Source organism: Chenopodium quinoa, unplaced genomic scaffold (genome assembly GCF_001683475.1).
Source record: "Chenopodium quinoa cultivar QQ74 unplaced genomic scaffold, ASM168347v1, whole genome shotgun sequence".
NCBI classification, from domain to species: Eukaryota; Viridiplantae; Streptophyta; class Magnoliopsida; order Caryophyllales; family Amaranthaceae; genus Chenopodium; species Chenopodium quinoa.
The window spans coordinates 1,537,209-1,562,800 of record NW_018742483.1 but is presented as its reverse complement, the minus strand read 5'-3'; the positions used below and the strand labels follow the sequence as shown (position 1 = coordinate 1,562,800).

The 25,592-nt window shown below is 37.7% G+C and overlaps 1 protein-coding gene across 2 annotated transcripts; it reads right to left on the bottom strand.

Moving 5' to 3' along the window:
• Nucleotides 1-224: 224 nt before the first annotated feature.
• LOC110719114 (vacuolar protein sorting-associated protein 41 homolog) lies at nucleotides 225-23,844 on the bottom strand. 2 transcript variants are annotated; one of them, XM_021898017.1, is made up of 19 exons: nucleotides 23,236-23,844; nucleotides 21,546-21,815; nucleotides 21,281-21,460; nucleotides 20,888-21,148; nucleotides 19,895-20,027; nucleotides 19,587-19,644; nucleotides 16,662-16,764; nucleotides 15,309-15,412; nucleotides 15,140-15,233; nucleotides 14,906-15,061; nucleotides 14,742-14,804; nucleotides 14,574-14,639; nucleotides 14,141-14,341; nucleotides 13,669-13,746; nucleotides 13,465-13,584; nucleotides 13,255-13,335; nucleotides 13,078-13,163; nucleotides 1,007-1,088; nucleotides 225-923 (listed from the first exon to the last, which is right to left on the bottom strand). In XM_021898017.1, the coding sequence occupies exons 1-19, from the start codon at nucleotides 23,500-23,502 to the stop codon at nucleotides 504-506; spliced, it is 2,823 nt and encodes a 940-aa protein (XP_021753709.1). In that variant the 5' UTR covers nucleotides 23,503-23,844; the 3' UTR covers nucleotides 225-503. The 2 variants fall into 2 exon arrangements, with proteins under 2 accessions (XP_021753709.1, XP_021753708.1); XM_021898016.1 differs by having other exon boundaries at nucleotides 19,587-19,677; nucleotides 23,236-23,843.
• Between the last annotated feature and the right edge of the window lie 1,748 nt (nucleotides 23,845-25,592).

The window sequence follows — 25,592 nt, the reverse complement described above, 5'->3', positions numbered from 1 at the left end:
GAATTTGTGTAAAACGTTTGTTTGTGTTACATCAATATGTTACCTTTGAAAACTTAATACATTTGCTATCCAAAAAAAAAACACTAAAAACTTGTAATAATATACAAAGTATAACAACTAGTAGTAAATTCATTTAGTAGGGTTTTTTTTTTTTTATCAAAACATAATTAAGGATAATGTTAATAAGAATAAGACTGTACAAAAGATCTTAAAACACCATTGCAGATCCAAAATATGCCCATATGATTAAGTATGATCAAATAAGTTTATTACAATGAATGACCATCGATAAAATATCAATTGACAAACAAATAGACTCGGGAATTCCAATGACCCCAAAAAAAACCTTGCTCTCATTGTACAAGCAAAGCAGCCTCCCACACTCTCAAGTCTCAATCTCCAAACTTGCTGATATAAACAAAAGAATAAGAAAAAGAAATGAGATAAAACAGATAGCAAAAGATACAATTTATACAACAAACCACCTCATCAAACCATTTTAGTCATCTAGCTGCATTAGTACATAATATACACCGCATTCGAGAGGAGTCTGACTGACTTTCACCATTCTCTTCGTCATCAAATTCATCATACTCAGAATCAAGGGAACCATCCTGAGCTTCATTCTCATCACTATATGTATTGACTGAGTCCATATAACAAGTCATGTGATATGCATGACAGCAAAAGAAAATGACAACCGAGACATTTTGGATGGAAAAGGGATCAAAGCATATGCAACATCTGCCTCCCACCCTAGTCTTAGACTTCAAATCCATGTTTTTGAAACTTGGTGGTTTTGCAAAGGACTCTTCCATCCTCTTTTCATCTCTCTTAGTTCTAGCCTCATCCTCTGTGTTATTCATATAAACCGCATGCCTTGCTTCTTTGTAGTACTTAACCAAAAGATTGACAATATCAGCCTGTTGTTCCCACCAAAACAACCAACAATTTCAGTGCAAATTGAAGATGATTCAAACAGCAGGCTACTAAATTGAAGAATTACCTTTAAAATATCATTACAACCATGTCTGAGTGAGGTTTCAGTTCTATAGTCAGTTATGATTTTGACCAATCGATCCCTGAGCCTGTAATTACATTATGAAGAATTAGTAACAGCAATAGAGATTAGTAAAAACCAAAGTTCTTTTAAGGTATCTATAATATAATATTGGCTTTTTTGTTGTAGAGCAACTGTATAAAATTAATTTTAAGATATGCTAGTAGCTCAAGCTCACATATACAAATTTACCAAAACAATTGTACAACTTTTGTTTATACATGGATTTTACTCTAATCCTAAAAAAACTTCAATAGGTATGTAATTGTGCAGAACCATGCAAAACACAAACTTAAGCATTAATGACCCATTTAATAAGTAATAAAAAAGATGGTAATTGAAATAAGTTTATATACTTCTTTGTTTCACTATAGTTGCATCATTTTGACCATGCACGTGTGTTAATACTACACATGAAAGGATACTCGGCCATCATCTTCTTTAATCTCTACCATCTTACACTATACAACCATAGTGTACATCCTTTCCTTAAAACAAGACTGCAATTGTAGTGCAGACATGATCTTCAGGCCTTTTTTTCTTCCCTTCATTTCAATAGGTCACTTTTATTCAATTTGGGCCAACTAAGATCAACTTTTGGGCTTCACAATAGATGTGGCTTGGCATATTCCAAACCAATTCATTCCGAATTTACATCTAGGTCCTTCATCTCATTACAACTAAACCAAGCCATAGCTAGAATAAAGGGAACAAGTATCTGCCATACTCCACCAACTGCGATCAATCAACAGATTATTGAAGCAGCAAAGGGGGAAAAGCGGAGACACAGAGTTATGGTTACAACCAATACATAGAGCGTTTTAGCTTTAAATCAACACAAAGATATTTTTCAGCTTGTAACTCCATAAACTCCTCCATCTGCAGCTTCAAGTGAACCTAAAAGCCCAGATTATCATCCTTAATATCCTAGCCATCCTAAAGTATTACATGAACCCAAGAGTACCTATTTCGAGCCAGCAAGCCCAGAAAATAATGCTCCTTACTCAGATTTTGAATGGCATGGTTCATTCAGCCCCTTTGGCCTTATATGATTCAAATGATAACAGGAACTAAGTGCATGTCTCACTCTTAGAACTGTTCTATTTTAATTTGTTAATAATGTAAAGTGCTGGCAAGAATAGCTAGATTTTGTGTAAGTGGTTTAGTTTGTCTTCAAATAAAGCTGGGAAAACGGTATGATGATTTTATTTATTTCTAAAGGATAAATTGAGTATTAAATGATTAGCAAGTTTAGCTTTTTTTTTCCCTGATTGTGACTAAACGATCAATTGAATTAATCGGTTAAGCTTAGATTAATTGCGTCAATTACTTGGTTACTGTACAATATTATTATTCAGATATTATGGCTCAAAAAGAGCTGGAAATAAAAGAAGAAATGATACAAGTACAAATGTTATATCAAACAACCGACCAACATAGTGAAAAGAAATAACCTAGTTATAGCCAGCTAGAGTAATTACTAAATTGAGTTAAACACTTAATAAAGTACTTCAGAGATTGGATGCAATTAAACCACCCCTTTATCTTAGAAAAGAAGACTATGATGCTGTAATAGACTGGTTTTGCTCAAACTATATATACTCAATTTAATAGGACTGATTGCTCATATAATTAATCGAAAGGCTACAAAGGATAGTGGTAGTAGCTTGAGGCTACAACTCTCCAAGCAACTTGAGGTTGCAACTCTCTAGTGTTTACCTTGCAAATTTCTGGATAATCTTCTCTACATTCCTCCTACAATTCTTATACTAGTGGACAAGTTGACCTTAGAGAGAATACATGTAATACTTTACTAAATAAGAAAAACCATAACTAAGCATTACTAAAGTTGATTGCCCTTCCTCCCTTCATACTTCTTAATTGATTTGTCTTGATGTAAAGAAATGCTTCTTCCCTATGCTTGCTGCTGCCGCCTTTTCTCCCGCCTCGAATAAACCAACAATGGTTGACTTGGATCCATCACAGATGCCTAGAAAACTGATTCATGGATAAGACAAATTGTTTGATACAATATATTGTCCAGAGACAGGAGAAGCTAACTTGTGGTGAACTCAAAGGAGGGAGGCTCTTATGCAAAGAAGCTTTAGGGACTAAGTTTTAACCAGCCTAAAAGTTCTAGGAGTTTACTAACTTGAGAATGAGAACAATGATCGTAAATCATAAGGTGGTACCCCCTGTGACCATCACATCCCAAAGGTATGAGCGAGGAGCAACCTTGACTCTTCAAGGAAGGTGCTAATCTTAGACCCTGGACTAGGTGTATGGTACAATAACCCACCTTAATGGGATTCAGGGAAGAGAGCTTGAAGGGAATATCTATGGAGAAAAAAAAGAAAAAATAAAAACAAGAACAACAAGAACAGAAATGAAAATCACCAAGGGAATGACAAGATACCCAAAATGAATGGTGACTCAAGTGGAGAGAGACAATCATAACCCCAATTAGAGAGTAGATGGATACAAAAATGGGGAAAATATTAAGAGAGTCTTTCACTGCAAGAGGTATGACAAAAAAACATCCAGGAAGAGATTGTAAGGTAAACTTGGGGACTTGTTTCAGTCATAAATTAGGGCACTGTGAGTACGGGTGCTATAAAAATGATCCTGGTCATCAAGCAAGGTTCCTCAGAATGGAGAGCAAGGCTTGAATCAGTAGGCTGAGATCATTCCAAAACTAGGAACAAGTTAGAACGAGCCAGCCTAAGGGCTAAAGGGCCGTGCATTTGAGATGAATAGTTATGATGCTGCGTAAAATGCTTCTACTTATTTGTATTTAACCTACTATAATTTTATTTGATTCAAGAACGTCTCATTCTTTCATTTCTAAAACTTTAGTGGAAAGTATTAGATTAGGGAGTTCATTATCAGTTTCATTAGATATTGCGTTGCTGTGTAGGAAGTTTTAAACCATACTAAACCATACTAGGTTGCATAGTAGTGGATTCCCTAAATAGCTAGGGCAACATTTCCTTCCAACATGGTTGAATTTGAAAGGAAGGATCTAGATGTGATTCAAAGAAGGATTAATTGGTTGAATACCATCATACCAAGGGTAAATCAATAGTGAAACCCCAAAGGTGATCTTGGTTGGCCCAAAAAGATTAAAAATAACTTACCAAAAGGAAGGGAAGAAATTTCAGGTAAGCCAACTTTAAGCGAGCTCATAGTTAATGCCTAGAACGTGATCCTTTACTAAAGCTATATATTGTATGGCTCCCGGCCTCCCACTGATATGAATGAAGTGAATATCTAAACTAGATGACTTCTTAGCAAAATATTATATAACACCAAAGTCCTCAACAAGGCAAGCACCAATATTGTTGGTGAAGTAAAAAATAGGAGTCTAAGGTTGAGCACCAAGTAATGTAACCATCAAGAACAAGTACACCAACCTCCAAGAATAAATGTTTAGCTAAGTAGGTAGGAAAGGGGGAATATTGTGATAAATTTAGAATGTGGGAAAAAGACATTCGATATTCAACCAGACGCGCTATGGTCATTATGAGTTCATAGTAACGCCACCTTTACAAGATTCTTCAACCATACTTGGATGAGTCTGTAGTGAAAACGAGCATGAGAGGCATTTGAGGGATGTATCGATGACTTTAGTGGAAAATGAGTGGTATCTCATACTCTCAAAGTGTGACTTTAAAATAAAGAAGGTTGCCTTAAATGGTAATGACACCATAATTGCAGCACACAATAAAAGGAAGGTTTTTATGGTGAAAATTGTACAATTACCTTTAATTAAACTCATGGCCCACTTAAGTATACTTCTAACAACCCCTTGATTCCATTTTAAGTGTATTATATCATGTGAGGTCCACTTTTCTTAAATACCGCGATAAAGTGTGTGTTGCAACTATAAAGAAACGAAGGAAGTATAATTTTAAAGGAGGCATGTTATGGAGATCCAACTAAGATTCAAGCTGTAAGAAGGATTGTAAAGGACTTTTCAAAAACTTCCAGGCCTATGACTAATCAAATGAAGAAAAAATAAATTTGTGACTCTATAATGTGAGGAGTGAGGAAGCCTTTCTAAGGAAATGGGATGACTTTGTTAGCTTTTCCATATGGGAGAGCACATGTATGTATAGTGATGCGCCAAGTATGGATTGGGATGTGAGTTGATGCAAGATAGAAGGGTAATTGTATATGCATCAGGTGAGGCCCTATGAGGCGGATTACCCAATGCAAGACTTAGAATTGACTGGTATAATGTGTTACTCCGACACCTTCCTTGGCTATGGGTGTCGCGTGTCGACACAACACGATGCGCGACACGGCCCTTGACACGACTACGGGAAAGTGTCGACTCGGGGATCGAAAAAGTGTCTGAAATAGGTGTCGATTTCAGATAATCAAGATTTGTAATTTAAAAATTTTAGGGTTTAATTCAAAAATCTACCAAAATTTTGTGAATTGATGAAATGCAGGACACATACAGACAATAAATGTATACTAGTACAGGGCTTTTGGTCGCCTGAAAATTTCGATTTCACAGATGTATTTTCCAGCACATTGAAAAGATCGCCAACGAGCAGTGGCTCCACATGGGGTGACAACTGTCCCCTCATTTTCAAAAAAAAAAAAAAAAAATCAGCTTTTTTTTTAAAAAAAAAAATTAAAAAGTAAAAATTTGAACGTTGAAAAGTTAAAACGCAAACCTGTGACTTTGGGAGCTTGAGTAAACAAAACAAAACCCACAAAACATTGTCAGAGTTGTCCCCCACTATACTTCACTAAAGTCTAAAACCAAAAGTTCTAAAACCAAAATTAGGGAAAAATGCAAATCGACCTTCGTGACCAGCAACCACCGGCGACTGGACCGACGGCGACCCGCGACCATACCATCGGAACTTCAGTTATACGTGGATTGTTCATTCACTTTCCCAATATCCCCAATTTAATTTCAAAGTAAGTTATAACCCTAAATCCCTAATTTTATAAAAATAAAAAATAAAAAACAGATTTTTTTGTATTTTTTGCTGTTTAATTGTTTATGTTATTGTCTATTTAATTGTTTAATTGTCTTGTTCCATTAAACTATTGTTGATTTCTTGAATGCTGATTGTGGACTACAATTTGTTGAATGAGTACTCTGTACTTGAGTATTTATGTGAGATTTTTAGAAATCTTAAGTTGTGTTTTTTTGCTTTGTCTCTAATTTTGTGTTGTTTAATTGTTTGAATGGGTCGGAAATTTGGTGCGTTAGAAAATTGACTACTTGGTTGAATAATTGTCATTTAATAGTTATGGTAATTGATAAATTTATATAGGTAATTAATTAGTTTATTTTTTCTAATTTAATAGGATGTCACAACTCAATATTCGACAATTTATGTCTAAAAGAATGAAATCCCAAGATATACCCCATTCATTTAGTACTCCCCAAGCTCAAGAAGATGATATGGAAATTGGTGGTTCAAATGCTAGTAATGTAGAACCGGAGGATGAAGAATTGGTATATGATGTGGAACTTCTTCGTCATGATCCAGGAAAAGAATGAACATTATGGATTATCCCCTTAATCAAAGAAATGCGGTTAGAAGAGGTTACATCCTCAAACAACCTTGTCAACCAAAAACCCATGATTTTCCTAAAAGACAAGTGTTCGGAATGCGTCGTTTTAGTGTTAATTGGTTCAAAACATGGGATTGGCTTGAATATAGTATTGAGAAAGATGCCGCCTTTTGCTTTGTATGCTATTTTTTCAAATGTGAAATTGAATCAATTGCGGGGGGTGATGCATTTGTAGATGGTGGGTTTAGGGCATGGAATAAACCGAAAAGATTTGAGAAGCATGTTGGGGGTATTAATAGTGCTCATAATGTTTCTTATGAGAAGTATGTGAATTTAGGAGATGGGAAAAAGAAATCAATTGTGAATGTGTTAGAAAAGGCAAGTGATGTGGCTAAAACACAATGTTTTCGTTTGAAGGCATCTTTAACTTGCTTGAGATTTCTTTTGGGGCAAGGTTTGGCATTTCGTGGGCATGATGAAAGTATGAGTCATATAATAGAGGTAATTTCATTGAGCTTTTGAAATGGTTAGGAGAAAAGGTTAAGGAAGTAGGTGAACATACTCTTGACAATGCACTCGGAAATTGTCAAATGACTTCTCCCCCCATTCAAAAAGACATTATTAATTGTTGTGCAAAAGAAACAACTAAGTGCATAATAGAAGAGCTTAGCACTTAGTGATGATTACTTTGCTATATTGGCCGATGAGTCAAGTGATGTGTCTCAAAAAGAGCAACTTGTTCTTGTTTTGCACTTTGTTGATTCAAATAGTGGTTCGATTTGTTTGGATTTTGAGTTGTAAAATTTCAACTATTAAATTATCTATTCGTTCAACTATTTTTTTTTCAAACATTTTTGTTAACTCATGCGTTGTCCATTTGTCCTCCCATGTTCTAATTCCTGGATCCGCCACTGCCGACGAGTTGTGGTTGCTATTTGTGGTGGCCGGATGAAAGTACAAAGAAGTATTTGCAAAAAATTGGTTACTTTTTAGAAGAATCACCCAATTTTTAGACAAAAGGAAAGGGAAAAAGGAAAAGGAATGAGAAACGCCATTAAAACTAGGGCCGGCAAACAAATCAGATCGGGTCAGGTTCGTGTTTATTTTGGGTCAGCTACCCCCAAGTTTTCGGGTTGAAAAAACACACCCTGAACCTAATATTTTCTGGTTCGTGTCAACCTGAAACTAACCCACTTTGACCAGTTCTTTTTTTGGAAAAATTTTCAAAAATAATACAAACTTTCAGCGGTCCGCCAAAAACAAGTCAAAATTTTGATTATTTCTAAATAATACAAACTTTGGAGGGTGTCCGCCATAAACAAATTGACCGGTCATTTTTTTTTTATAAATTTGTTTAACTATGTAATTAACTAATAACAACAACTTTAATGATTGTTAATTATCAATAAAAATATTTTAAATAAATTTCTTCAAAAATATAATTTAAAAAATAAAAACAAGTCCTCCACCAGCCATCCCCCCGGCACCAGCCGCCCCCAGACTCCAATGCCCGGTGCCGGCGCCGACTCCCCTCCCCCCATACATCATCCCCTTCACTCTTCCTCGGCACTAGTTGAACCACCGAACTCCCTCCTCGGAAAAAATCGCCGAAATCTCTCCCCAAAATCTCCCTCCCCCGCTAAACCACCAAAAACCCATATTCCACCTTCGAAAAACCTTACCGAACCCTCTATCGGTTGCTGGGAGGCCCGATTTGGGTTTTTAAAGTGAGATGGATTGTTTTTTTGTGGTTTTGCGATGGAGAGAAGATTTTGGGGGAGGGTGTTCGGTGGTTCAAGTCAGCGTTGGGCAAGGGGGTGATGCGCGAGGGAGGGTGTCGACGCTGGCGCTGGAGGAGGGGATCTAGGCGTGGCCGGTGCCGAGAGGCAAGGTAGGGTGGAAGTGGTGGCTGAGTGGCCGGTTTGGGTGGAAATGAGTTTTTAATTTTACAAAAATAAAATTAAATACATTAATAATCTTTTAAAAACAAAATACATTAAATAAATAAATAAAAATTAAATCAAATTGCTAAACCAATAAAATTTTGACACATGTCCCGGATAACCTGTTAATCAAGTTACTAACAGGTTAAAACTTGTTTTTAGCGAACACCCACCAAAGCTTGTATTATTTAGAAATAATTAAAAGTTTGACTTGTTTTTTACGGACAGTTGAAAGTTTGTATTATTTTTTACCATTTTTCCTTTTTTTTTCTATTTTGGGTTTTAAACTTTAAATCGGGTTGATAATTATGGGGTTGGGGGGTTAGCCAACCCAAACAACCTAATTATTCCAAACAACATGATTTTTCAAAAAAAAAAAACATGATTTTTCAAAAAACAACAATTCAATCCATATCATTTTCACAATAAAGAATTAATCAAAAACACAATTGTAATACAAGTGAAAATTTGGTCACATTTGTAACAAAAAAAGGCCAAACAAGTGGCTGTCAAGATGAACTTACCATATAGTTCTATTAATGATAGTTGTATAGTAAATTTGCATGAACTCCATAATAATTTCTCATCAATATGTATAAAGAGAAAGATAAATAAAAAATATTAAAAGCAACCCCATAATAGTAGTAACGAGTGATGATTATGCATGTACATTGTAGATCAACTAATAGTCTAATACTAATTTTCAGAGTACAAATTAAGACCGAAGCTTGAGGATCAGAAACATTGAAGCTGAAGCTGAAGGAGGTTGATTGGCGGAGCAACCAAGTGACCCAACCAGAACCAGAGTAGCAGACCATGACTCTTCCTTGAGAAATTGAAAATAAAGGAAAATAAAGGAGAGAAAGAAAGTGAGTTGAGTGCGGCGCCTAACAATGTTAGGCATTCAGGTTTAATGGTTTATGATTCATATTTTAGGCTTGGGCCATGCTTTACATCAAGGTTTTTGTAGAAAAATTTAGTCTACTTACTGATTTATTATTTTTTCGAGTTATATGGGTCATTTTCGGGTTGAAAATTTCAACCTTAACCTAACCCATTTAATTTCAGGTCGGATTCGTGTCAACCCATTTAAGAAATCGGGTTGAAAATCTCAATCTTAACCCATTATTTTCAGGTCGAGTTCGGGTCGGGTCAGATTTTGCCACCCCTAATTAAAACCGATGAGTTCTTAGATTTGAAATAAAAGAAGAGAGAGAAAGTACTTTTTTGACAACTGTAAAGAGTAGCACGTGTAGATTTTATGTAATGGGTTTAGAAGGTTTATTTATTTTAGTTTATAATTTTATAAAGTTGGTGGGACGGTAGTGGGCCACTAGTCACTGGCTACAACAGATGGCCTTTTTAAATTGTTGTACACAAATAAGCTCTGTAGTAATACGAAGTACTCCTAGGTAACTAGGTACTGTATTTGGATTTTTTTCAAAAAAAAAAAAAAAAAAAAAAAAAGGTATTGTATTTGGATAAAAGGTCATAATAAATTAGGATTTTTTGACATTTGCTACCACCTAAAACGCCTCGCTTTAGATTCGCTACCGTTTTTTAATTTTTTTTTACTTTGCCACCACCCTAAACAGAGTTTGTTAGAAATCACTACCCCATGCCTTACATCGTCCCAACCACCGTCCAGCCACCCCACTACCACCCCCTTCCCTACTACGGTCGGCGCCGGCGACCCCACTCCCTCCTTTTCCCCACCCACGAAGCTAACCCCCCTCCCTATCCCCCACCACGAACCCAACCCCCACCTCCCTTTCCCCCACCACGAACCCAACCCCCCTCCCTGTTCCCTCCACCGAAATCTACCCCCCTCCCCTACTCCTACCCTTTTCGACCACCCCTAACCCTAAACCACCACCCAAAAACCACCATGAGTAAAACTCTAAAACCCGTTAAAAGTGGTTTCGGGCTAATGGTTTAGGGTTAGGAGTGTCGGTTTTTGGGTGGGGGAAGGGGAGGGGGGTCGCTTCCGATGGGAATAACAGGGAGGGGGGCTGATTTCGGTGGGGGCTTCGTGGGTGGTGGGGTTGGCTTCGTGAGTGGGGGGGTTGGCTTTGTGGGTAAGGGAATGGGGGGGGAGGTTGGTTTCATGGGTGGGGAAAAGAGAAGGGGGGTGAGGTCGTCGGCGCCGGCCGAATCTTTTGGCATCGGCCGCCGGCGGGGGAAGGGGAAGGGTGGCTGGGTTTTTTCTTTTTTAAAAATTTTTCTTTTTTTTTTTTTTAAATAAACTTAACGAAAATCCTAACGGATTCCATTAAGTGGTAGTGATTTCTAACAAACTTTGTTTAGGGTGGTAGCAAAGTAAAAAAAAAAATTTAAAACGGTAGCAAATCTGAAGCGAGGCGTTTTAGGTGGTAGCAAATATCAAAAAATCCTATAAATTATAATAATTAAATTTAAACCCAAATAAAAATTAATTAAAAATTCGGTTTTATGACTTTTATCTATTTTTTTACTCCCTCCGTTTTTAAATACTTGCTCCATTTCTCTATGCGCGGAGTTTTAGGAGAAATTGGAGAAAATAATAAAATATGGAGGTAGTGGGGTTGGTGGAAGAATAAAAAATTATAGAAAGCAAAAGTAGTGGAGAGAATTGGAAGAAAGAGAATATATATTGGATCCACTAGGTGAGAGAAATAAATTAAGGGGTCGTTTGGTTCGCACAGGGGAATCGGAATGGAATGAACAAAGGGAAAGACAAGGAATGGAATGATAATCCCCCAATTTTGGGGTGTTTGTTTTTAATAACAAAGGAATTGATTGAATAAAAGGTCACCAATCCAACCACCTTCACACCACCACATCACCACCTTCACACCAACCAACACCACTGGAAAAGCCCAGACCACCGCCGCCCCTCCCCCGACCACCGCAAACTCTCCCCCGAGCCTCGCCGTCCTCCCCTCCCCCAAAAAAAACCACCCCTAGCCCCGATCTCCCTTGACCCAGAAATTCGCCGCCCAACACCACCTCACTCCTTCACTGCTCCCATGCTCCAATTCAAACACCAACCCGCAAAACTCACACTCCAACCACCAACTCACCGCAGCCAGCCACCATCACCAGCCGCAACTACATCTACATCTGCTAACGAACAACCCTAATCGCCAACAATCGCAGCGAATTACGCCGACTAGTTGGAGTTTTTCGGGGCTGGGGTGGAGTTTTTCGAGGCTAAGTTCAGGGCTAGGTGGGGTTTTACAAGTTGGGGTGGAGGTATTCGAGGCTGGGGGTAGAGTATTGGGTGGTGTTTTACGGGGCTGGGTGGTTTTTTCGGGGTGGTGGTGTTTTCAGGGATGCTAGTGTTTTCGTGGCTTGGGGTTGAGTTTTTTGAGGTTAGGTGGTGTTTTCAGGGCTAAGTGGGGGTTTTCAGGGTGGTTCTGGTGTGGTTCTGGTGTGGTTGGAGAGTTTTTTCGGGGGAGGGGAGGGCGGCGAGGGTCGGCGGTGGTCGGGGGAGGGGCGGCTGTGGTCAGGGTAGGGGCGGCGGTGGTTAGGGCTGGTTTTCCGGTGGTGTTGGTAGGTGTGAAGGTGGTGATGTGGTGGTGTGAAGTTTGGTAGGGAAAGGGAATGGAAAAGTCTAGGGGGGTGGGGAATGAAGTTGGAAGGATTTGGGGTAATGGAGAGGGTAAAGGGAATGATTAAAAGTGCTTAACAAACAACAACAAAGGGAATCGGGGCAGTTGATTCCCATTCCCTTTCCTGAATACCCCCAACCAAACGGCCCCTAAATATTGTAAAAGCTTTCCAAATAAGGAAATGGAGCAAGTATTTAAAAACGGCCGTAAATGGAAAGTGGAGCAAGTATTTAAAAAACGGAGGGAGTATTTCAGTATCAGATTAAAGTTTTTTGGACACTTTATACAGTAGCCGTATCCTAAATATTAGTCAAGACAACTCCCTTGACCGTGTCGAAGTGTCAACCAAACTTAAGGATTGAGATGTCGGACACTTCGACACCTTGTTGGACACGACACTTAGAGACGAGTCCGAGTAACATTTGTATAATGTGTCTTAAAGATTTGGCAATATTATAATAAGATCTGAAATTCAGTATCACGAAGGAAAGACGAATGTGGTTACAGATGCCTAAAGTACAAAGTCTGTGATGATACTACAAGATCAGTTAAGTGCAGATTTTCAAAGATTGCCATGGAAGTGTGGAGAAAATGTTGAATGTTTTGCCTATCCAACACTCGGGTTATTTAGAAGTCACAGAAAGGTGGCCTGAGGATAAGAAGTGGGAGAAAATTCAAGAAGGCGAGTTTTGAATTTTAAGATATTTGGAGATGGGAAATGGGAAGTTGCATATGATGCTGAAGTGGAAGAGACTAAAATGAGTGGATGATATTCCAACAGTCAGAGAGGAAAAGACAGATAGAGCTTACTAAAGACAAACAATGATTGACACGAAATGCAGTCTGAAAACCATCAGCACAAGGAAGATCAGAAAGGGCCTTTATATCAAATGCACATCTACATTTACAAGTACTACAAGGACATAACAGTACTAACCTAGGTATTTCCAGTCCATCAGGCACAACATTTACAATATGAAGAGGATCAAGGTTGCCAACTGTATGTTCCAGCAACATTCCAACCTGCAAACAGGAAAAGGCAAGCATGTGAAAAACAGACGATGATTGTTTCCCGTATAAATGGTTTAGGGGAAGGAATACAACAATTTTATACCATTTCAGGCCTCTGGGTAGATTGCTTGATCAATTCTTCCCAAATGTCATCATCATTCTGCATGCTAGCAAACTCTAAAGCCTGCAAACAATAAGAACGCAAACACCCACATGAATACAACCCGGATACACACCCTGACACCCGCACACATACATATATTAATTGTCAAACATAAATAGCAAACTGCAATATCTGATGAAAGATAATTACCTCTTCCATATCACCTAATTCATTGATGATAACAGCAAGGGCTTGTTTTGAATTTCCCATTCTTCCAAGAATGAATGCTTTCTCTTTCAGGAGACCTTTTCTCACACAAAGATCATAGGCCTGTATTCAACAAGAACTAAATACTTTGATACCAACTCTGACGTTCTAAAAATTTGAATTAACTGCCTAATTGAATCTGCATACCTTCTCCAGTGTATAATGTCGACTGCTACGAAGGAAAGTAAGTAGCATTGTTGTATCATAATCTGCATATAGCTCCACCTACTAGCAAAAAATTACAAAATAAATAAATAAATAATGACAGGAGCTCAACAAGTCCAAACTACAATACAGAGAAATATGCTCTAATGCTAGCACAAGCACTAAAGGAAGGCAACACAGGATAGGAAGCTTTGCTTCTCATTCCCTAATAATTACTCCCTAAGAGCTTAGAAATTACAATAATTGCCTAATGAACACTGGATTGGCAGTAACATAATAATTCTATTTGAAGACTAAAAAACTTTAGAAAATGTCTAAGAATGCATTAAAACGTAAAATGGTGAGTTGGATTCAATCAGAAAGCTTCTAAGGCTTAAGCATCCTTAAGAAAAATTTTGAACTAAGCTAGCTAAGGAAATCAGATTTTAAATTATGTCCATGATCTCTACAATACCTGCATATCATGAAAATCCCTTCCAGCATGAGGACTGGCCTCAAATAAAGCATGCAAGTACAGATACAAAAAGTATCTGGAATCACACTTATCTCCAGCCTTTAAAAGCTGCGACACTACATCAGGTGGGGTAATCAGATCCCTTTGCTGGATCAGCAAGGATGTTGCACGTTTGGTGTCAAGCATCATCAGTTGGACAACCTGTGATAAACAAAAAAAAAGCGTTAAGTAGCAATATGCAAATATCCAGGGATCTATGACTAGTTGACAACAAAGTCATGAAAATTGTGCATCAGTGAAAATGTCTACAGCACATGTATGGCGGAATTACAAAAATAGTAATGCCTTCCTATGTCAAAAGACAATCATAACCAAACAAAATACGCAGTGGGACTCAAAGTCCATACCGAAGCTCATGATTACATTACTGTACCTTTTCACGAACAGCAGCATGCAAGTTATGCCTCTCAATGAAGTCGAAAACTTCTGGTTTCAAAAGCTGCAAAAAGAGGCGCATTGAGCATCATTACAGCACAATGTTGCATGTTCAACATATCTGCAAATAGGCTTGGGAAAAAAATATATAGATCTACACACTTACATCAGCAAAGAATGAAAATGCTTTCTCATTTTTCCCAGTTCTCACGTATAGCTCTGCCAATGCCTGGATATTTGGCATTATTTATTAGTAACAATAAGAATGAAACACACCATATAAGGAAAGCATAATATTCGAAAACAGAGAGCAAGAACAAAGAGAATGACCTCTTTCAGATCGTCAGTCATTAAAGAAGCTCTAAGCTGAGGCTCTATCTCTGACAAAACAGTCAGGGCAGAGTAAATTGATCGTGGCCATGACTTCACAGCTGATAAGAAATCCTTGTGGTACGCAGGATTCATTGCAAGAGCCACTAGGGCAAGCTGGATCATAACAAAGGTAAATTATCTAGTACATGGAAATCATATCAACATTGCAGCAAATTTTGTGGCACAACAAACCTCATATAAAGTATCACTGAGCTTTGGGTTCTCAGTTGGCATGTAACGGGCTAAAGCTGGTAGCTGACGAAGCTGAGCAAAGCGAATAATCCATCTATGAAGAGAAACCAACCCTCAGTACCAAGGGAAAAAAAAGTAGCACAATGTAATGTAGTGAAACCATAGTTACCTTTCCCATGCTGAAGCAGACCCTTGCAGCAATTTGGGACATAAAGCTGCAGCTTCACCATATCTTTTCTCAGCAAGTAAATGCTCAAGATACCTTGATCCCACCTGTTAATATAATATAAGGAAATCACAAGAGCTTAACAGTGAAACTAGATGTTAAAAAAAAGTCAACCTTGAACACATGGGAATTTCTGATAATCAATGTATACATGCTAAATATAAGACAGAACTGTTTTTGTATTGAACAGACAGTCCAATGCTTGCAAGAAAAAGACAGAAAGAGCTTCCAGGGCTCTAGTTTCAGAATCTTACAAAAGCTACTAAGATAAAAACATACACCAGAAGCAGAAAGTCGAAATCAACAGAAAAAATTTCACAATAAGATTTCATTACCAACTCTGAGATTACACTACTGCAATTCAGTGATTTCACAAGAACAAGGACGCATGAAACGTAATGACAAGGAGAACAGCTTGTGAAGGAAACAACAAAAGCCCCAAAAATATTCAAGGTAAGTGAATTGGCAAGTATAGGGCACAACTTGAACAGCCCTATGGAAAGCTTCAGCTTTTGTCATGACATGGTAACACTTGAGACTTACAGAAAATACAGACAAATGCTGGCTTACTATTGAGGATAATGGCAAAAGGAATCATCTTTCTCTTGGCTTAAAGACGTAAACATTCCTAGTGTAAGATAGTCTTTATTGCAGACAATTGGAGGATAGACGCTTCAATAATGCACCTACTTGTCTCAACACAGCCTTGCATTGTGGCATTCCTCCTTCCAAGGTAAATTCTATCCTCAACATCAAACATGATTTCTTTTATTTGACATGCACAGGTTCAGCAGCAAGCCACCAATGGTATAATTGTAGGACTTACAAGGTAAAAAAATCTTATAGACAGAAAATACAACACATCCAAGTTAATAGCATTTGCTAAGGAAAGAAGAAAAGTGTAAAGGCAGTGCGGAGACTATAGACTCTGTGGAGAGCATGAGATACAGGGAGAAAAAGGGAACACGAGATTTATCTAAAGAAAAAGGAGGGAAAAAAAATTCATAGACAATGCAGTTCAGATTTCAAAGACAAAACTGGTAGCATGGTCTCCTAGGTATATTTTTATGATGGATGTGGGAATGTGTTAGAGGAAAGATGTGGCGGAGGTCAAGGGGGGAAGAGGTGGGGGGGCACATTGAACTCTGAAGCCATCAAATACAAGACTCCTTTGCTTTAGGAAACTTTCCTTGCAAATAGGCCATTTAAACTGCAATGGGCCTAGATATGCTAGATAGGTAAATACCACTCTAGAAAATCACATAATACTATATAATCTGCAAAGGGAAGACCAACCTCTTCGAAAAGTTCTTTTCGTCCATGTGTTGCCTCAACTTCGGTGAGAGCTTTGTCATACCATCCATGTTCAAGAAGCCAATTGATATGATCTTCAGCATCCCTTGTAAATAGCCATAAATCATATCAGCTAAATACTAATTTAATTCAGTTATGGGGATGATAGAGCAATAACTTGTAAAAAAATAAAAAATAAAAAAAACCAACAACATAAGGCAACATAGAGAGGTAGAAGACGTTTTTGTAGGGTCCTCCTTAACTGGGTTCCCCTTCACTTTTCAACAGCACAAAGCAGAAACAGGATGCCTATAAAATCTTGATTGGCTATTACTGAATCCTGGCAACCTACTACTGTCAGATAAAGTATCAAGCAATCAGGAGAGCACATAGCCCAAAGCGCAATCAGGAGAGCACATAGCCCAAAGAGCAATCAGGAGACCACATAGCCCAAAGAGCAATAATGTCTCGAAGTTCTATTCTATACCAAAATTTTGTCTGACATGATTCAACAAGTAGCTTAAAATACATTGACATAAAAGTCTAAACTAGTTCAAATTATTTCTTGATCTTTCCTAATTGAAATACAATGCATATAATAACTATTGAAATGCACCAAGCACTGCAACGGGAATCAAAGAGGTCAACTTCAAAGCAGTATTACTTGCAAGCAATAAAGGCCCTCCATTTTACAATCTTCTTCAAAGGAGATATTGAACAAAGCAGACATAATTTTTCAATAAAGGCCATCCACTAGATCATCCATAGCATATATGACATTTGTAACCCCGGGAAAATTTACTGCAAATTCCTCACTGAAGAGCCCTCCACATTTTCCTAGTTAGTAAATGTCAATGCCCAGAGCAATTCAAAAGTTTAATATGCCATTCCGAGTTTTTCCCTCCCTTGGAAAGAATCAGCAAATCAACTTCCTACTTCATTTGAGGACAGAACATCCTTAGACTAAAATTTGATCCAAAAAACTAGCAAAGTATGAACCCTGAGTACAAACTTGAGTAAATTTTCTACTTTTACTTATAGTTTAGATTAGCTTAGAGTAATTATTCAAATTTTAAAACCCACTTGCAGATCATACATACGGACTTACATGTTATGCAGTGGGCCAAGCCAAACTCATGTACTCCCTCCGTCCCTAAAACTTCGACCCTTTTGGCCTAATTTTAGTCCCAAAATGATTGACCCATTTGCATTAAAATACCCACCAATTTACAACAATATTTGTGCAAAATTAGCTTTCCCATATAAAATTTTGTTTTTTCATGTATTTTTAATACTTTTATCTCTCTACTCTTTTACAAACCCCATGTAAATGTATCTTTCCAATATGTTTTTATTTCTTTTTATTTAAGTAACTTAATAACCGCGAAATCAACACAAAAGGGTCGAAGTTTCGGGGATGGAGGGAGTATAAACATACCAAGCTTGAGCTTGGAAGTGGCTCATTTAATAAGAAAAAACAATTAAAAATTTGAAAATAATAATCCCAACTATTGCCAATTTGTCAGCCTTCTTCAAACAATTCCAACTTTCAATTAATTAGGAACAGCCCCAACTTTTGGGATGACTTTCCGAATCTGTCCAATAAAAAATAAAAATAAAAAAGTGGCAGAAAAAATTAGTCTTTCAGCTGATTTTCACTTAAATCCCCTTTATAATCCCTTTGGGCTTTGGCCATTACAACACTCCATTTTCACCCCCTCCCTTCATCACTATGGCCCACCACCATCTCCAGCACAAAGGCACCTCACTAGAATTCATTGTATATAGATCCACCACCGCCCCATCTTTGACCTTCTCTCCCTTCACCAATTCACCCTCCTCACTGCTGCCCAATCAGCCCCTCTTTCCCATTAACAACATTGTCTACTCAGCATCATCAAACAAGCCCCAACTGTCCACTTTAGACAGCCACCTGCCCTCTCTATCTATGTACTCTTCCCTGAGAGCATCCATGCTCCCACTTTCTCTCTCTTCTTTTACATCAATCCCTTGATCCCTCTGTCTCTCCTCTTTTTCATCAAGGTATGACATAAAAAGAAAATATCTTGCCCAAATTACTACTTAGGCCCAGATAAAGAGGGAATTGAGCTAAAATTACTGCTCAAACTCATTCATATGTAGCCAGGTTAAGGACATAGTGGATTAAACCAATCTCAAACTCCAGACTTCTAATCAAACCAAGCTGAACCTTACCAATTCTCTTCTCCACCAGATTGCTTGTGACCAATCATTCCGTGCACTTGAAAGGCTCATATAGCGCACCTGTTCTCACGGATGTTCTTTTATGCATCCATGAGTAAATAAGACAACTTTTAAGAAAATTGGGGTAAAGCAGAAAAGATTTAGGAAATAGGATTTCTTTTTCCCAGATTTCAACGTCATATTAGTCTATAGAAACAAAGAGCACAAAAAGAATTGAACAAATCAGAATATACAAAGTCATCCCTTAACTAGACTATACCGTTGGGTAGAATCAGTTTCTTCATATGCTACCAGAAACGTTGTTGGAAGTCTGTTTCTGGTAGCATATAAGGAAATAGAATTTCCTCAAAAGGAAAGAAAAGACAATAATTTCCTCAAAGCTCCAAAAACAGTCTTCCAACAGTTCCAATAGCTTTGCCAAACACTAATTAAGAAGTATTGTCTTCATATGCTACCATCTTAGCAGCTAGTTAGAAAACCCATTACACCCAATTATCTGCATCTTCTAGCTTTCTTCATTTTGTACCATTTTCATTCAATTAAATATAAGTTGATCGCCATAAAGGGGAAGAAGCAAAAAGAAAAGAGAAAGGAGGAAAAAAAACACTTACATCAATCTAACATCAGATATAAAATAAACAAGAGATGAAAGAGAAGATGTGAAGCATGTAAAACACGGGGAAGGAGGTGGTATAATAAACTAACCTTGGTTTTGCAATTACTATGTCTTTTGGGGATACAACATAGTATAGTGGCTCATCACCTGCAGCCCATCGACCATTAGTATAGTTGCTCCCTGTAATAATAACAATTCTTAGAAGTCCAATAAAAAAATGTAAAGGCATGCATACTCAAGTCAAATAAAAGGCATGAACAGTCCCCCTTCCAGCTACTTAAGTCCTTAACAGGGAGCCTCCACCAATAACTCCCTTCTTCCCTTACCCAAAAAAAAAAGGACAAGAAAATAGAAAAGCAGAATAATTGTGGATGATAAAAGACTTAATAAACTAAACCTGATAGAGGAGTGTGTGAGAGACAGTAGTCTTTTGCTTTATAGTGTTCAAAACCATGAACTGGTAAAGCGTCAGTTGCCAGCTCATCATTAGTCCATGTAACAATGCGTACTTCTGGCCTCTGCGCATTAGCCTGATTAGAGAGCCAAAAACATCAAGCATATCACTGGCCTTGATCCAAGACTGATTAGCAGAAATATAAAAAGACAGTAGAGCACTACAAACCCAATGGTAAACTTACGGAACTGTTAACTTCATAAGCATACAGAAAAAGAGAATAGCTCCATGGATGAGAAATATGTCCATGTTATTTTGAAAAAAAAAAATATCTGTTCAGCAGTAACTAGACAATACAATTTTATTCATTAAAGTAACTGAATTTCCATTTATTAGCTACTTTGTATAGCATAACAACAAGAAGTTAATAGCTACTACAACAATTTTAAGCACCCTTTTCAGCGTACCATACACTCCATTGATGAAAATGAGTGTGTCTTTCCAGACAATATTAATGTACAGGTTAATTATATCTTCTGTTCTTACTTTCATAAACCACTAGGACAATTGCTAAAAAAAATACCAAGACAGTGTTTATTCAGGAAGTTTAGCTTAATATATGATTTACATTTCTGTGTTGTGTGAAACCATGATGTAAATACAACTGTTAAATAGATCTGATGCACAAAGCACTATCAATCTGATCACAATTATTCACAGTGAAAGTTACAAAAGTCCTCCCTCCATCAACATTATCAGTACTTGTGTCATTGTGTGTGCTACCTCGTGACTTCACACCTAAAATACTCCACAACCGACCAAATCCCAATCAAGATCTAATACAGTAAAGATATCTCTATACAACCTCTCCCTAGAAGCCCAAATTTTTAAAACAAGTACCAGCAGTTTTAAATGACAGGCATTAAGCAACCAAAACAATATCAACATCAGACACTTAAAAGTACTCAAAGATCCAGATCCATCAAGAAGAAATACCTGACGTGATGGAGCTGTACTACTAAAGTCCTTCTCTCCATCTTCCTCTCCAGGGATATAGGCTAGAATAGCCAAAAATTCACCAAATGGAGCAATGCCGGATATATAATAGTTTGTCTGGAAAGATGCAACAATATCCACCTGGTTTGAGCTTGATACATAAACAGGCTTGTAGGACCCATTGGCTCCTACATTCTGATTTCCCCTTAAAGAAGCAATCTTCACTGATGTGCCCCAACCAATAATCAGAAGTGCATCATCCTGAATTCAGCTAATTTTAGTAAGAAAAAGCATGAAGTCAAAAGTTGGGACACAAATAAACAGGCCTAGATTGAAACTAGCAAGTATTTTTATCATGCTAAGTACTGAAAGTAATAATAGTTCGATGACAACCTGCCAAACTAGGTGCGGGAGCAAGAGCTCAGGATGTGGACTTCCTCGCGGTCTCTCAATAAAAGTCACGCGCTGATCATTGGCAGTGTCATAAACCTTCACGCCTGCATCATTAGCCCAAGCAATGAAACTCGTCCTCCATGCCACTGCGTGTATTGGACCCTCACCAGAGTGCAATACCTAAAATCAGAGTAAGCATAAAACAAATCAAAAATGCATCAATCCATTAGCTGTAACTATCATAAGCCAAAAAACAACTCCAAACCTGCTCCTGATAACCAAACCACTTCTTAGCGTAGAATATTAATTGACCAGCTAATCCTCCAGCGACAAATCTTTTTAATGATTTTCTTGCATAATCAGGATCGAGAGCTATTGCCTTCATTGGTCTATGATACTCGAATTTGCGTTTTTCGTCAGTAAAGAGACTGCTTATAACAATTGATCCATCATCAGAACAACTGCCAATATATTCGCCATCTATATCAAAATTAAGGTCATTTACAGCAGCCTTGTGTGCATGAAATTCCTTTACCTGTAAAAGCCAATCAAGTCCTTTAGAATTGCAAATTCTTCAATATTTAATCTGGATTTTCTATCTCAAGCAAGATAGATACTATTTAAACAGAAAGCAAAGTAGCAAGTAACAAAGAGAAGCCTCTTGAGTACGAAAACATCTCTCACCATCACCCAGCATGGAAGCATGTGTAAAAGGGGCAAGAAAATATTAAAAGGGAGAGAGATCTACAGTTATGATTACTTCTAGTCCGATTATGAACTTCATAAAGTCCATTTACGATGGAGCTGATTAATTCACCATCTTTGGTTCTCAAATACTATTGACTTGATCAAAATTACACGGTAAACTGTCACCATCCTTATATTGTGAAGTTCAAACAATCCATTTACGGTACTAATGATCATGGCACATTGGATACCCGGCTTCGGGCGATATCCTTACAAGGTTACTATGGTGACGTGGGTCCAAGTGTTAGTGTTAAATATGACAGGAGTGTAGATTACCCTTGTACAAAAAATTCCTAGGAAAAAAGTTTATTGACCTGAAACTCCATAAATTAGATATGTATACAAGTGGCTTTCACGATACAAGAGAGTTTGCATCTTCAAAAAAAAAAAAAAAAAAAAAAAAAAAGGGTTTGTTTTGTTTGAGGATGAGAGGAAGGGGGAGAGGAGTACCTAGGTCACCAAATTCTCATCATGTCAATCCAAGATGATTACAGCATAACGCATCTATGTTAGATGCATTAAAAAGAAAACTCAATGCCATGGACATATAGCAAGTTTCTATATGTAAAGTTAGACATGAATCTCCATTATTAGAAAAAGAACACACCATTAAGAAAATTCAAGCAAATGCAGCAAATACTTCGCGAGAAGGAAAACTACAAACACTCATTAATTAATTGTATTACCCCCTTGCTCTAGACTTCTAGGAGGATTATTATTTGAATAGCAACACCGACATGACCTTCTCGGTACCTATTTCTCTTCTTCTTTTTTTTTTTTTTTTCCTCTCTTCTTGAAGCAGATGAACTGCAACACAGTTCAGATGAAAGAAAACACCTGACCAACCACCCAAAATTTTGCGAATTATTGATTAAAACATAGTACAATTCAATGTGCATCGTTCTGTAAAAATCAATCTTGCACCAATCATCCTAAATTTCTAGGTCATTCTAGTAATTCACAAGTAACTATGCTATGACAATAATAGAACAAGTTAGTCAATTTAACTCAATGAGCAAACAACCTAATTTGAGAATAATTAGAAGCATGCTAAATTCGACACGAAAAACAAAAAAAAAAATGCCAAATTCAACTCATTATCCGATTTCAAAACCGTTTAAAATCCAAAAACTTCCACACTATCCCTTAAACCAGATTAAAGCACAAAATTGGGGGAAATTAAGAAAGACTGAGATCATAGGAAATACCTGATTTCCGAGAAAATCAAGCAAATGGACGGCACCACAATGAGTACCAAGCGCGATCATACGTTCAGAAACAGCGATACAAGTAGCGGCATCGGTCGATAACAAAGAAGATAAACTGCCCCCCATTCTCTGATACTTGAGCTTCGGTTCTTCTTCTTCAGAACCTGTTGCTTCTTCATCTTCTGATAATTCTTCTTCTTCTTCTTCTTCTTCTTCCTCTCTTTCATCGTCGCCATCGACGCCATTTTCCGAAGGAAAAGGGGCCATCTGGAGAGGAATTGGAGAAGGTATGATTGAAATTGATGATGAAGATTGAAATCAGCTGATTGAATTACGAAATTGGAGAATTGTGGAAGGAAAAAGGATGAAATTGAGATCGATGAAGAAGTGGTGAAGTAGGGTTAATGGAGAAGTGCAGAGGAAGAAGATGATGATTATGAAGAAGAAGCCATGGATGTTCTCTGTTATCTGGTTGGATTCTCTCTCCTCTTAGGAGAACGAAGCTGGCATGTACAAGATGAAAGTGAACGTCGCCCTTTTTTTCAGATTGATTTTGTTGGGAAAGTGATTAAAAATTAAGTCGGATTCAAACTTTTAACCATGCTCTATCTCCTAATCTCCCATGTACTAGGGAGCCCCATTTAGGTTGATAAACAAAATTTGTTTATTCGTATCTAATGGCATTTTCGTAAATATATCAACAAATCATCTCAGTTAGCATGGCATAAATAAGTGAACTTTTATTGATAAGCGGGTCCCACAAATGTTGACTTATTTACGAAAATGTCATGATGACTGGGATTTTTTGTTGATTTATTTACGAAAATGTCATTAGATAAACAAAATTTGTTTATCATGAAGCTAAACTTGTATTTTCTCCTATATTACGGAGTATAATTTAGGAAATTTTGTTAAAAAAAATGCATTATTTTGTTACAAAAAATCTTTTAAAAGTTTTTGGAAATTTTGACATTTGCTATCAGGGAAAAGTGGATAACACCCGTCTTCACATTTGATATCGATTTAAAGTTTTTTTTTTTTTACTTTGCTACCACTTAAATTAGAGTTTGTTAAAATTTATTCAAAAAAAAATTCAAAAATTGAAAAAGAAAAAAAAAATAGCCACCCTTAAACCCTTTCGTCGGCCAAGCCCCTCACGTCAGCTCTCCCCTTTCCGGCGGCCGGCGCCAAAGATGCAGCTTGCGCCAGCGACCCCACCGGAATCGAACCCCTCCCCTTCCCCCACCCAAAAACTGACACCTCTAACCCTAAACCACCCGCCCGAAACCACCCAAACGGGTTTTAGGGTTTCGCTTATGGTGGTTTTGGGTAGTTGAGGAACTCCTTCGCGCCGCCTGTTGGATGCTATTTGTGGCTAATTGGTGGGTGTGAACTCCTTTGTGCCGCCCATTTGATGCAATTTGTGGTTGATTGGGGGTTTGCGAATTGGGGGTCTGCAAAATTGGTGGTTGTCATGGTGTTTCGGGCTTCTGCAAATTGGTGGCTGCAATTGGGGGTCTGCGAAATTGGTGGTAATGGTGGTGTTGCGGGCTTCTGCAAATTGGTGGTTGCGAATAGGGGGGTCTGCAAAATCGGTGGCGGGGTGGTGTTACGGGGTGGTGGGGCTTCTGCAAATTGGTGGTTGCGAATAGGGAAAAGGGAAGGGGTGGGTTTGCCGGCACCAGCCGCAAGAGGGGGGGAGGGGTAGCATTGAGGGGGGATAGGAAGGTGGAAGTGAGGTGGCTGAAAGGTGGTTGGACTCCACTAACGGAAATGTTAACGGTATAAGGCATTGGGTAGTGATTTTTAACAAACTCCGATTTGGATGGTAGCAAAGTTTTTAAAAAAATAAAATAAAAAATAAAAAAAAAAACTTTAAACCGGTAGCAAATGAAAAGACAGGTGTTTTCCCTAGTAGCAAATTTCAAAATTCCCAAAGTTTTTTTTGGCAAAGAAAACCTAATTTAGCATTTTGGCAAAAGAAAATTTGATTGTGAAATTTCTTTTGTTGAAGACATCTAAATGTCTCTAATTTACTTAACACAAAGTATTGGGTGCGGCAAGCCGCACCCAATGTTTCGTTAGTCGAGAAGTATCATCGTCAACTTTTTGTGACGATGAAGAACAAGTTTCCACCCAATGAGAAGTTGGTGGTGGTTACAGCAAAAGAGAGGAGCGAGGTCATCCATGGCGGAAGAGAGAGAAAGTTTCATTGCTTGAGATTCTCGGATTTTTTGAAAAATGCCCAAAAAAATCGAATTGGGGCTTTCTTGTGTGATGTATAGTTGTTGGAATTGATTGTACCATATGATTGTATGTTGAATTGTGAGCATTTTGATAACATATGCATGTATTTT

What these genes read in the sequence shown, in the direction of transcription:
- LOC110719114 (XM_021898016.1), bottom strand. Translation starts at nt 23,502, where the DNA reads ATGGCCCCTTTTCCTTCGGAAAATGGCGTCGATGGCGACGATGAAAGA. An exon ending in GGTTTGGTTATCAGGAGCAG is followed by an intron (nt 21,461 to 21,545) that starts GTTTGGAGTTGT and finishes CTCTGATTTTAG; the next exon opens with GTATTGCACTCTGGTGAGGG. An exon ending in GGGATTTTCATGATATGCAG is followed by an intron (nt 13,747 to 14,140) that starts GTATTGTAGAGA and finishes TTTTGCTAGTAG; the next exon opens with GTGGAGCTATATGCAGATTA.